The following is a 13,999-nucleotide window of genomic DNA, read 5'->3' as shown; positions in this document are numbered from 1 at the left end:
GTCGAAAGTTTTAGTATATATAAATAACTGATTTAACTTGACCATATATCGCTTGTGCCATTCTTCCGTACAAAATAAAAAGCAGTAAGCTACTCTGGCACAAAATTATTAAACATAATGTTGCGTTAACTGACATCCATCCAAAAAGAGTTTGAGAAGAGATGGGGATAATGTTAAACTATCTTTAACATTTAAAACAATCATGCCTGCTCTTTTCTTTTAGCTGTGTAGTTTCTACATGAAAGAAGAATTACAGTGTTCTCCCAACACAGTACAGAAAATGTGGAAATATATCTGTATAGTAAACTTTCATTTTAAACACTAAACTTCTAACCTTTCAGAATTGTTATTTTCTTATATTATTGTTCAGAGAATGTTTCAAACTGGTTGGACCAGGACATCATATAATCAACAAAGCTACCTAAATCATTGTCATATGTAACAGATTCAGGTTAAGTACCATTTACTTTACCATTTGAAAGCAAAATATAACTTTTCACTTTCAGTCCAACATGATAATGACAAATTCATAAAAGTCCAAAAGAAAGGGATTTATGGTACTACTACATAAATAGATTCTAGATATACATATTTGCTTGCAAGTTAATAGCAATTTAAAACTCCGTTCAGTGTTGGGATAACACTGTTTGTCCTCTTAGTACATTTAATGTCTTGTGTTGCCATGTTTTGCATAACAATAATTCTTGGATATATATTCTCTTGTTCCTTCCTTCCGTCACAAGTAGGGGAGAATAAACATGACTATATACTTTCCGAAATGGTGGTTTTTAGATATTTCAATCAAAATTGAGATTCAAATCATTTTATTTCATAAATGTATTTTTGAATTGGTACTTCTTCCCTTGTTAAACTTCCATCAATGTTGAAAGTGACAGCAACTTAAACCAACCACATACTTCAAGTAACATTGCAAATATCTAATGTGAAAGACTTTATTTAAATAAAAATAAACTTGACAAGTCTATAAACTTTTGCATTACTAAAATAAGTTGTCATCGAACTTCGGAACATATTTAAAACACCACATTTGAAAATATTAGAACAATTAAAAGGAGGTACTACCTTTTATCGGCTCAATCTGCACCTTGAAAGCCTCCTTTTGAGGCAAATTTTTAACTTCCTTGTGCATGGTCTGGATATCAATGCGACATTCTCCCACTGAATCTAATATATCACCTTGGATATGCTTCGTGAGCTCAAGTTGAAGTTTTATGTTTTCAGTAGAATCAAACGGACAGAATTTTAACTGAGCTATTTTCTGGTTGACATTTTCTTTGAATTCGTCATCAAGAGCTGTTGAAAGTCTTTGTAGACTGGCCTCCAATATCGTCCACAGCTTCTCAAACTCACAGGTTGTCAGAGTGGGAACAGAAATATGTCCAAAGTAATCATTTCTAAAGTTTCTCAGTCTCATCAAATCTGCTCCCAATGAATGGTCTGTTTCAAATACTTGACCACTCCAACCATATTCAGGTGGACAAATTGGAAAAACATTTCTGTGTAGAGTGGACAAAATCGTTATATCTAAGTTTTGTAGATCAGTGTGACCATGAGTGGGATACAACAATGACCATTGTGGATTAGTAATAATTTGGCGTGACTTCAATTTGTGCAAATCATGTCTCTTTGAGTCAAAAAAATCTCGTATCTGTTGATCAGATGCAAGAGGAAACGCCTGAAGATCACTGTACCATGTCTTTACTAGATCCTGCAAATCATCGGTGGATGCACCGACTTGCAGCAACTGACTGTTCCATTCCGACAACATTTTTTTTAGATCTGAGTGCCATGTTAGAGATATGTTTTGTAACTCTGTTTGGCACATTTGGTGTACCCTAGGTAGAATGTTCTTAACATCTGTCACCAAATTGTGTAAGGTCTGCTGATGTGGACTACTCACAGTGAATGTAATCCACATATCTAAAAGCTGATCGATCTTTGGCTGCCAAGAAATAAAAAAGGCATGTGCTTCTGTTTGCAGAACATGAAATAATTTCACTTCCTTTTGTTGAAATATCTTTAAAACCGTATCAAATTCCCCGGGCAATTGTCTGATGCAAAATTCAAGCTCTTTTAGGAAATCTGCCAAAAACCTGTTTGCGTGTTCATGATGCCGTTCTGTGAGACGCACAAGCTCAAGTTGATTCACTTGACAAAGGCTGATAAAGTCCTTAGTCCATTGTTTTATTAACGACCATAGGGAAGCATTCAATGCGGCAAGGCTTTGTATTTCACTAGACCATTTATTTATTGTATTCTGCTGGCTTGTATTGTTAGCCATAAAATCGTGTAATTCATCCTCCCATTCTTTCAGAACTGAAAGTTGTTGTCTTATTTCCATCTTTGTTTGCCCACAATTGCTTTTCCATTTGACAAGGAGCGATTGAAGAACCTGCTGACTTGAAGCATCAAGTCCCCTATATTGCTGGTCAAATGAATCCCACAACAGCTTCAGATCATTAGACCGACCATGGACGTTGACTTTATCCAGCCACACTTTATGATATTCACTGAAACAACATGTCTGAATATTGAACTTCAGCAGTCTGTGGAGGACGTCAGTTCCTACTGTAACTAAGCATTTTGCAAATCTGAACCAATTCAGGGATTCTGTTTCCATGCTTCTAATTTGATACGTTTATACAGCTTTTTGAAGATATAAACCACTATCACGATCTCTCATCACGTATTTCTTTCTGGTCATTTGATACGCAGTCTCTTCAATTAGCTGTGCACCAGAATACAAATCTAGAAACAGTTTGCAACTCAATTTGCGCAAACGCCCGAAATGGATGCGGGCATATGGCAAGATCCACTCTCCTCTGTTACCGTATCTGAAAAAAGCAAACATTTAAATAAGACAAGAACCATTATACACTATATTAACTGTACATGAGGTACCTCCGACAAATGTCTATAATCATTGTTTGCCAAGTGATGTCACATGTTAACAAAATATCTCCATATCTGGTGATTGCGACTGGCACGTGCATCGAGCCATCACAAAGGCTGCTGAATTGTCATTCCATTTATAGTATGGTTGAATTCAAGCTTTATTTAGCTGTCGTATTGGTACATCACAATAGGCCTGTACTAACTTTGAAGAAAGTTTCCAATCTGGCTTTGACGAGTAGGAGCTGGTAAATATGTACTCCACTGAGAAAAATAAGTATTGTAAATATCATTGATTAAATACTTGGAATGTAGACAACGTACTAAACAACATTCGTTCGGGACATCCCTAAGCTCGACTCCATCCAGATATGTGATCTAAATAAAACAGACTAAATAATAACAACAAATCTTTTCCACTCATTGCTTTTGCATCACTACACTAACATTCAGCATTGATGATACCACCGATCGGAATTGTCTCAGCTGTTTAGTAGCTATCAAATGTCACAAAGAACTTGATCATTCACTATGAACTAATTGATGGACATACTACTGTGATATTTTACTTGACTTTCATTGTGTGTTTTTCTCAGTTTTTGGGTGTCAATATATGCATCCAGCTCATCAGCAATTACATTGCCGAATAAATCAGGATACGTAAACAAATCTTTTTCAATTGCCATAAATGTATCTAAAATGTCGATCCTTGACAAGTGAAACCGGGGATCAAATTATCATGCCATATACTGCTTGATTCATAATATCAGTCTGCAACTCAATACTCATACATATTCACTAAATCCAGCGTATCTACACTAATAGTATAGGATATTCATGTGCCCGCCGAAGGACCACAAATACACTTCGAAGACAAGCACCCGTTGTAAGCAGAATGAAGATAGCCCAAAATGCTTATAAAATAGAAAAAGCCAAAATCATCAAAGATGGTCATTTTTTAAGAGGATATATTGGCAAAATGACTCCACCGCCATACGGAAAAATCTCGGACAAATGATACATTTCAGCAGCGCGATCCATGCATACTAATAAAATTATCAATGAATAATATTCTTACCAATCTAAAGCCATGGCAGTTCTCTCCTCCACAAGTTTTTTTTACCAGAATACATGACTTGGAAGCTTGAAGATTTTAGAAGCCTTACTTCTAGCTTGAATATCTGCTGATAAAGCTATACTTTACATTATATACATTCATTCACAGTTAAACTATTTCCTTTTTAAGTTGTACATCTTTTGTAAAGTTGCATATAAAAAGGACAGTAAAAAACAGATACATATAATCTTATATTTTTTTACTATAATTCTATCACACCTTTTTTTGAATAAAAATAAATATTTCTTTAAGATTGTCTTAATTATTGACTAACACCAAAAACACACATAGTAGAAAAAATATGCAAACTAATGCTGGCAGCCACAAAAATAGTTTCACTCTAACTTCACGTCCTTTTTCCACAGTCAATGTAAAGTGCTGAAAGTAAAAGTTTCAACCAATCAACGGTAATATTGCAATATAATTCCGTGTTTTATTTAATCGAACAGGACAAAAAAAGAACGTCATTCTCAAGTTACGATCAGAATGAGCATTGATGATTATGTAGGAAGAGCCAGCGATTTCTACGATTTGCCTTCAATAAACATGTGTTTAAATATTCATAGAAGTATATATCTACCATTGTAGAAACAATCATTTCGTTATGCCACATTGGAATTGGGATCCTAGTATATCATGTTACTTTCATTGTTATTGCCTCTTTTTACTTGCCATGCTACTTTAACTTTAAGAGTTTAATATGTAACTGAGATTTGAAAACCACTTCACTCAGTGGTAAAATGGATTTAAATATTTCTCCCAAAATACGCGACTTATTGCATAAGAAGAATTAGATTTATAGAATGCCAACATCTTTGCAAGGCTCTTGTGGAAACGTATAAGCACATTCGTGAGTTATACACTAATAAAAGCATTTCCGATTATTTGTATCATACCTGATTGGCTAATTGTATGTGTAAGGTATTGATAAACAACATTAGCACCTTAACACTTTTGCTTTATGCAACAGTTACTTTCCTGACCTTTCTAACCATAGGTAGCTTATGGTTAGAAAGGTCAGTAAAGTAACTGTTGGCAGAAGGGGTGGTCTTTCAAGACAGGTTCTACTGTATATGATTTATTTGATTTTTATAATTCTTATTCATGGATGTAATGTGTATAGACTATTTTTTTGTTGTTATAAATTGTGGACGTAATTTGAATCTGTTAAGAACGCAACTTGCGTAGGATTTATAAATAGATTATTACGTACGTGTTGACAATTAGGAATAATAATCGTAATTATAAGACTTAAAATGGCGCCTATGACGTAGTTTCTCGGTAACTGAATAGGTATGGAAGTTTCGAGAAAATTATGTGGTTTTCCGTTGGCTGTGTGAGGTCACATGAATATACTTAATTTATCAAAAGCAGTACTTTATGCTGTCACATTGGGTCTATTGCGAAGTACGTTCGTAATATACGGTGTATATAAGGTAAAATGTTAAGCATTCATTTTCATTCCGATTTCTGGAGTCATTCATACCTTTTGTGTACCTGATATTGGTCTGCAGACGTGTTTGATGCTGTACTTAGATATTTTAACCTCTCACGTTTCAAAAAGACGAACAATGGTGTACGTATTGAGTCCAAGAAATATCGCTATGATGATAAAGGAAATCAATGTGCCAAAGGAACAAGCTATAAATCGTGCAAATGGAACAGAAATAAGTACGGGATCACTATAAAGAGATGATATGACTTGTTGTTAGAATAACGTTTATTTACTTTAAAGTCAGGGCACTTCTTGGAAAGAATTCGCCTATTGACTATGTTTCGGCAATTTGTAGAAATGCGCGAAATCCGTAAACAAAGTCTGGGACAAGCTACATACAAGACAGTATTACTATCGCCAACAACGGCGTGTGGCGAATTCCGTAGAAATTTACCTACTAACCAAAATGATATCATATTGATGTATACCGATTATAAATTCAAGTGATGACAAATTATTGATAAATTAGACAATCTGTTCCCCATTCATAGGTCACATGCTTTGCTTTGTACATAAAGTTTACACCTCTCAATAGAATTATGGAAAGTAGACAATCTTCGTAAGGGTACATGGGGATACATATTAATACTTTATTAGTCTTTCAACAACTTCAAAATAAAATGCCACATTTGATCAGTGCGATCGAAGTTTCTCAGGCAAATGAGCCCAACTGACACTTCACTTCTAGAACAGGAGGAAACTGATTGTAGGTTAGAAGGGCCCGAGAGTCGGGTTATACTATTTGTCAAAACCCCAACAGCCATTGTTTATCTGGCTGTGGCACGTTTGGGCAGAAAAATTACATAAAAATGCAAATGTTTATATATGAATTAACAGTAAGTAAAACAACCCCTTCTTCCTGCTTATCGGTCTTGAGCATATTAAAAATATATATGCAGACTTATCTAAACACCATCCAACTCAAAAAGTTATTTTTAACCGTTTCATTATATTTAATTCTTGACCAAGGTAGTCACTTTAGATAACAATTTAACAATATCAAAACGCGCAGTGTGCTCTCTCTCTCTCTCTCTCTCTCTCTCTCTCTCGTAACATTTCCCTTGGACGCTAATTTGAGGAAGTTATTAGTCACCTTTTCCTTGTCGACTGTCAGTTGGAGGTGAATGCGGTATCCTGCACATGCTGATGGATTAGATCCGCCTTTTGGTCAAACCCACAGTAAAATTGAATTCAGAAATTATATCGTTATTACAATGAAAGAAGGACTTTCTGAAGTGAAATGATTCAATAAATAAATATCAGTGTCCACAATCCTGTCGATCTAAGCAGGAATGTATGCATGTATATATCCATGATCTAAGCAAGAGCATCTAACTTTTTGTGGCTCTCAACCAAAACATGGGCAGTATGAGCAAGAACAGTTCCTTATCACTACTTTTGCATATTAATTAAAATGCAAGTTTTCAAAATGACGGTCTACTGGTCGTTGGCTGCACAAGGTGAAAGACATGGCCGCATGCAGCCCGTGGGCTGGATACTTCTTGTCTAAGTATATGTGGCTTCTAAGACATTAACAAAACTATGATAGGAATTTTAATAGAATGCAATACCAATTTATCCAAACCTGTATCAATGAATGCAATATGTCATCGTTTTGCTTGTTTCTCAAATTTACCCATATAGTCTCATCATTTCAGTGATCAATTCTCGAGGAAAGTTTGAATATAGGCACTATATTTCCTGGCGGCGGAATCAGTAGAAGTAGGAAGTAGTTAAAGGAATATGACCTGTTAATATTGAAAAGAGATAACAGAATTGTTGATAATGGAGGGCCGGTGTTGGGAAGATATCTCAATCCGAGTAACTGGTACGTTTCTAGGAACAGAGGTTATGATGTATAGCATTCAGGAAACCTTAGGACATCAAGCATTAGTTTCGTAAAATGAACCCTCTCTAATTTCTTAACCCAATGATTTCTCTATGTTAATAGGTATACGTGTATATTAACTTGGCCTAAACAGATAGGGGAGATAAGAAGCCGAAGGGTCTAGCAGCCGGTTTAAATTTAAATCGTTTAATAAATAAAGTCGTATCTTGTGTTAACTTAAAATTAAATTCGTTAAGCTTGGTAGATGAATTTTAAACTTTGCCCGCCACAACTAGCAAACATTACAAATTATCCAACTTGTATTACACTTTTCATTCAAAAAGAGCACACACATAAGATTCAATATATCTATATTCTGTGAAATAATGCTTTTCTACCTGTGTTAAAATGTTGAGTTCCAATGTCAATACTGATCTGCTTCTCTTTGTCTTAGACACGACAGATGCAAGGCCGATGGATAAAAATGGGCGGTATTTGTTATTGACTGTAAAATCGCATAAACATCTGAGGTAGTTCAAATACGAACGAGTGAAAATCTGTACCGTATGTAAATTTCAGCTTGTGTACAGATAGGATAGCTTTTGTTGTTCATTACGAGAATGGATCAGGAGCAATACCTGGTAATATTAAAACTGTTGAGTTACTTCCCTTCTTCTACTATGATTAAGTGCTATCAAATCTATATGAAGTGTATGTTTGGAATACCTAACTATGTCAGATTCAAGATATGGAGGTAATAAGGAAATGATGTATGGCACAGTGAATGACATTTGACAAGACTGAAGAAATGACACAGGTTCTTAAGGTCTCACTGGACAGTTTGGTGAATTTTCATCCAATAATGACCAATTACAGAAAAATGAGAATAATTTTACACTGAAGATACAAATAAATGAGTTTTGTAGAAAGAATACATGTGAGATTTTGACTGCAGTAACCAGGTAAATTCCTGATGCAACTGCTGGTTAACCAACACTGCCACCAACCCCTAAATTGTACATTCATTTTTGACAAGAAATAGCTTTTTTGAATATTTTCCATTGGCAAGGCAGCTAAAAGAATCAGTATGTGCCTTATGCATGAATAAAGTTCACTAGTACTATAACAAATTGGCATACTTTTCATCACCCCTCAACCATCTAGATTTTTAGATATTTACCTCTGTAGCAGACACACGTAAATACGTAAGCCATGTTGGCTGCTCATTTGCAGCCCGAGTTACGCATTTGATATCCAATGCTCGTCTAATTGTGGCAGGCAGTCACCAACAAGCCAACCCATTTACAAGCCTAACTCAAAGTCAATCTAAACCACATTACAGATTTAACTTGTGTGTGAATTTATAAATGCTAGTCTTGTGATAATTAGGTTCATGCCTTCTACCTTAAAAATTAGGGGGTGTCAAAATATGAAACTATCGAGTGAGACCTTAAGAATTCAAATAGCAGTCTGATTAAAGGAATATCTTCTTACTTTCATAACTTTGGCCAATTCTAAATAAAACGCAACCTTAAGAAGTTTAAAATTCAAATTTTTTGTTTCCTATGATTTATTGAATTTATTGATGACCAAAAGCTATCAAACAGAGCAACAGCTATGAGACAGCTTCATACTTCATGTATTACTTTCCCCTCTGAAACATACAATTTCCTTATACTATGTCAGTTTCATCATTTTTCATATCTAATACACCCTGTCTTGTTAGTGCCTGGTGATATCAGAAACATCTGACAGCACAAATAATACAACTCTTGATGCTATCTGAAATAGTAGTGAATAAAAGATGTAAAAGAAGCCAAGCTGAATTTCTTGTAAAATAACTGCAGAATGTACATGCTAAGTACTTGAAAGAATAATAACGATGCACTGCATATATAAACTGACCAGAACTCTCTCACTGATTTCATGAAGAAGGTCAAATCTATTATAGAATATAGAAATCCAAGGTAGACTGAAAGGAGGCAACTCATCAGGTAACATCAAATTTATGGACCAATCTTTGTAAACTAAACCACATCAGTTGGGAAACTTAAACAATGAAATTCTATACCCAGAATCATCCCATCTGTTGATAAAACAATATGCATGGATAATGTATTTTAAGAACACTAAGAAGGTCACCTTTAAATCATTTTCATACTGGCTGGCACATAATGTTGTTGACGTTGCTGCTATTTAGAAGTTTGTTTTGCTAGTGATTGTCACCTGCATAGAATCGAATCTAAAGCAAATAGAAAATCAGGCAAAGAAAAAAGAGGAGGAGAAAAAACACAATGTAAAAAGGGACATCCATTTAACATAACTCAACAAAAACTTCAATGAAACTGGTGCAGATATATTTGTTCCTGTGAAAGCTCCACAACAATAGGTGTGTCTGACTCCCAATAAATGTATGATGTTGTCCTGCTGTTAGCAATATCACTTCGGCAGGAATGCTCCCATACACCTTGAGGCCTGCAAGAAAATAAAACCCTGAACTTCTTATATATATAGGTCATTATAACTTAAATTTCTGTAAATAAGATGAAATTTATGTATTGAAACATTAGATCATGAGTAGATATGGATGTAAGAGCATTAAATTAAGGCAATCATCATAAAATTAGGAAAATATACTAAGTATGTACAGAAAATGTTGATAAACTGAATACGTATGCGAAATCCTACAATTAAACCACCTTGCATGAAACTTATAAGGCTTTTGTTGTTCAGTAGGAGAATGGATCAGGAGCAATACCTGGTAATATTAAAATTGTTGAGTTAACTCCTTTCTTCTACCATGATTAAGTGCTATCAAATCTATATGAAGTGTATGTTCGAAATACCTAACTATGTCAGATTCAAGATATGGAGGTAATAAGGAAATGATTTTTGGCACAGTGACTGACATTTGACAAGACCGAAAAAAAAATGACACTGGTTCTTAAGCTCTCACTGGACAGTTGTTCTGCTGAATTTTCATCCAACAATGACCAATTACAGAACCGCTCCGGTGGCTTAGTGGTTCGAGCGTCCACCTCGGATGCGGGAGGTCGTGGGTTCGATCCCCGGCCGAGTCATACCAAAGACTTATAAAAATGGTACTAACAGCTGCCTCGCTTGGCGCACAGCATTAAGAGGTTAGTGTTATGGCTGGTCGGCCCGGTGTCAGGATAATGTGACTGGGTGGGACATCATGCTACATGTCTGCGGCATGATGCCCCAGTGCTAGACATCACTATAAACTACCACACTGCAGACATCGTAGCGATATGACTGAAAAAGTGTTAAAAGCTACGTTAAAAATCCAAATCACACCCCCACCATTTACAGAAAATTTTTACACTGAAGTTACAAATAAAAACAAACTAATGATTTTTGTAGAAAGCATACATCTGAGATTTTGACTGCAGTAATCAGGTTAATTGCTGATGCAACTGGTGGTTTTTGTACTGAATCAACACTGCCACCAACCCCTAAATTTTACATTCATTTTTGACAAGATATAACTATTTTAAATATTTTCCTGTGACAATGCAGCTAAAAGAATCAGTATGTGCCTTATGCATGAATAACGTTCACTAGTACTATAACAAATTAGCATACTTTTCATCACCCCTCAACCATCTAGATTTTTAGATATTTACCTCTGTAGCAGACACACGTAAATACGTAAGCCAAGTCGGCTGCTCATTTGCAGCCCAAGTTACGCATTTGATCTCCGATGCTCATCTAACTATGACAGGCAGTCACCAACAAGCCAACCCATTTCCAAGTCTAACTCAAAGTAAATCTAAATCAGATTACAGATTTAGCTTATGTGTGAATTTATAAATGCTAGGCTTGTGATAATTAGGTTCATGCATTCTACCTTAAACGTTAGGGGTGGGTTGTCAAAATAAGAAACTATCCAGTGAGACCTTTAGTTGGAAGCGTACGGAGCTATTACTGGAGTAAAATGTATTAAAGAGATATTGCTTGTGTAATGCGAAAGGGCAGAGCACTGCAAAGCAGACAAATATTGTCGGTCAGGACGAAGGAAATCTGAATGCTAGCAGACGAGGTCTGTAATCTAATAGAAGAACTCTAAGATTTCGGATGTTAAAGTGTGCAGTTCAAGTCTTATTTGAATAGATTTTCTTTTCAAAATAAATGAAAAACCACATTGCTGTATATAGATAAGTCACTACATAAAACATATATATGGATATTAACTATCCCATAATGGGAAACAAGAAGAACACCAACATGTGACTAATTTAAATTGTACTGCTAACTTACAGTAGTGTGACAAAGGTGTATGAACAAACACTTACCATGAAGTCAGTTGTAAAATAAAATCGTATGCGAACAATACGAAAAATTAAATGTGCAACTCACAACAGCATGACACAGTCGATGTGTGTAGATCATATACGGAACAAGCCGAACTCACGAGAGCAGAGCACGCAGACTAACGGACAATCGCGCAGTGAAGATAAAGATCAATACATTTTGACCTTCCTTTGGGAGTAGTAAGTGGTGCTGTCTTGATCTGAGTACCCCCTCCGTCCCAGAAGCAGAGTCTATAGACCGTGAGGTGATATTTTGTAAACTTGCCCTTCAATTAATAACAGTGAAAAGGTGATCACCTAAAAATGAAATTATTTTTGTAACTCTTTTGCAATATTTAGCAGTTATAATAACAGCATGTTAGAACCAAGTACCGACATTAAGTTAATTACTGTTTCCACTACCTAAATACAACGCCTATGCAGTGCTCTTATTGTCAGCACTCTGCATGGATTTTTTGGAACCTTACTCAGCATGTAAAATACAATATTACAGCTAGTTACAAATATATTGCCTAAGAGCTGTTAACTCACTAACTACAGTAACAGCAGCAGAAAAAAGACAACAAAATTAATGTAGACCTCAACATTAAAATTCTGATTGCGGAAATTAACCGAATAATAGACTCTTTTCTTGTTCGTTTGCTTGGTTTTGTTTAATGTGTTCATCCATGTATTCCAGATCCTCCTAAAACTATCCATCATAAGCATATTGTAACAAAGTTTATCAATGGTAGTTCTCTAGTTTACCAATTAAGCTGTCTAATTAATCCGTCTAATCTTCGACTCCTTATAAAGTATCTTGCACGCATCCTCTGGTATAATTTGCATATCTCATTTGGCTAAACGGCCTTCGCGACGTTTCTTATCTCTAGCTGATCTATTTATTATTGTAGGGGGGTAAATCTGCTGTAACGTAGACACAGTAACATTAAATGTTTGTAGTGATAAAGTATGCCAGTCCTACTTGATAAGAAATGTAACCAAGATAGAAATTAGCCTTCTGAACAGAAAACGAAATTGAAAAAAGAAATAACAGTAGCAAGAAAAAGGTTTGTTCATGCTGTGTATATATACTGTGTGTAGAACACCGCTGTATAGTTTATCTAATACACTTATTAAAGTGATGCTTCAATAAATTTCAACCTTTGTTACATATATTTGATTTAATTTATATTTGATTTAATTTGTGTTTGATTTGATTTGATTGCTTGTGAGTTTTGGAATCTTTTTATTTTCTTTAGATGTCAATGTAATATAATTTTGTTTCAAAGGAATTTGATATTTTCCTGAAAGTTCAGTTTGACCTGAATTTTTCCATAAACACCTAATAATAAAAACACTTGTTTCTATTTTTGACTTAGTTCCTGACCTTGATTCAGGGTCAAGTAAACAACATTTTCTCGGAGTAAAATTATTGGTTCTTATCAAGGACATACAGGAGCTATGTGACTTTTACATGTAAGCATGATCATGTGATCCTCTATTTCGCAATTAGGCGTTTCCGAAATAGCGAAATAGTTAGTATTAATAGTGATGTTTAGAGAGAGAGAGAGAGAGAGAGAGAGAGAGAGAGAGAGAGAGAGAGAGAAAGATAGAGAGAGAGAGAGATCAGAGTCCGGGCCTTTAAACACTTGATGTCAAGTTGTAATCTTCCTGTTGTGACCAGTATTGAAGTATTTAATTTTTAGTTTTTGAGTTATATGTTAATTCTTCTTCTGATTACTTGGACTCTAAAAGATTAATTCGTTTCCATGGAAATATTATTGTATTCATACAGAACTCTTAAACAAGGACTTTTATTGAAAATTTTATTTGGATTTCCAAGACCAGAGGATTAATTATTATATTTCTACAAGGAACGGTAGACGTCAACACAGTACAGGCTACAGCATACGTCGTCGTCTTCCATCTTGGATTCTTTGTCGAAACTCGAACTTGGAATCATTGGAACATTTCAATATAAGGATTTCAAAAATTTTATTCGTGGATTATTGTTTTATTATTTTTTAATTTGATTCTGGAAACCGTAAGTTCTCATATTTTTTTCATTTTTCCAATATTTTTCCAAGGAAATAAGCTATTTGTTATATTTTTCAAAGCTTGTTGTTTTCACTTTTTCTTGTCTTACTGTTTATTCGAGCCTAAACAGGTCACATAAGACCTAGCTAATGGACCTATTAACAATAATGATACCTTCTGTGGATGCTTTTCTGCCAAGTTAAACAAAGCTTTATGGTTATATTTTTCCTCCTTTCAGTCTGCTGGGAAATGTGATTCACAAACTTGAACACGGCAAGGCTTGATCAGTGCTC

At 35.0% G+C, this 13,999-nt stretch overlaps 1 protein-coding gene across 1 annotated transcript; it reads right to left on the bottom strand.

Annotated features, from left to right (window-relative positions):
• Positions 1–789: 789 nt before the first annotated feature.
• Positions 790–2,160, bottom strand: LOC149781882 (E3 ubiquitin-protein ligase DZIP3-like). The gene has a single exon (XM_089934795.1). It carries the CDS (start codon positions 1,937–1,939, stop codon positions 1,067–1,069), a length of 873 nt encoding a protein of 290 aa, XP_089790921.1. The 5' UTR covers positions 1,940–2,160; the 3' UTR covers positions 790–1,066.
• Between the last annotated feature and the right edge of the window lie 11,839 nt (positions 2,161–13,999).

The sequence above is a fragment of the Sinohyriopsis cumingii genome, chromosome 15 (assembly GCF_028554795.1).
Source record: "Sinohyriopsis cumingii isolate HCF-2022 chromosome 15, ASM2855479v2, whole genome shotgun sequence".
Classification (NCBI taxonomy): Eukaryota; Metazoa; Mollusca; class Bivalvia; order Unionida; family Unionidae; genus Sinohyriopsis; species Sinohyriopsis cumingii.
The sequence above is the reverse complement of the archived record's forward strand: the minus strand, read 5'-3'. Positions and strand labels throughout refer to the sequence as shown.

What these genes read in the sequence shown, in the direction of transcription:
- LOC149781882 (XM_089934795.1), bottom strand. Translation starts at nt 1,939, where the DNA reads ATGTGGATTACATTCACTGTGAGTAGTCCACATCAGCAGACCTTACAC.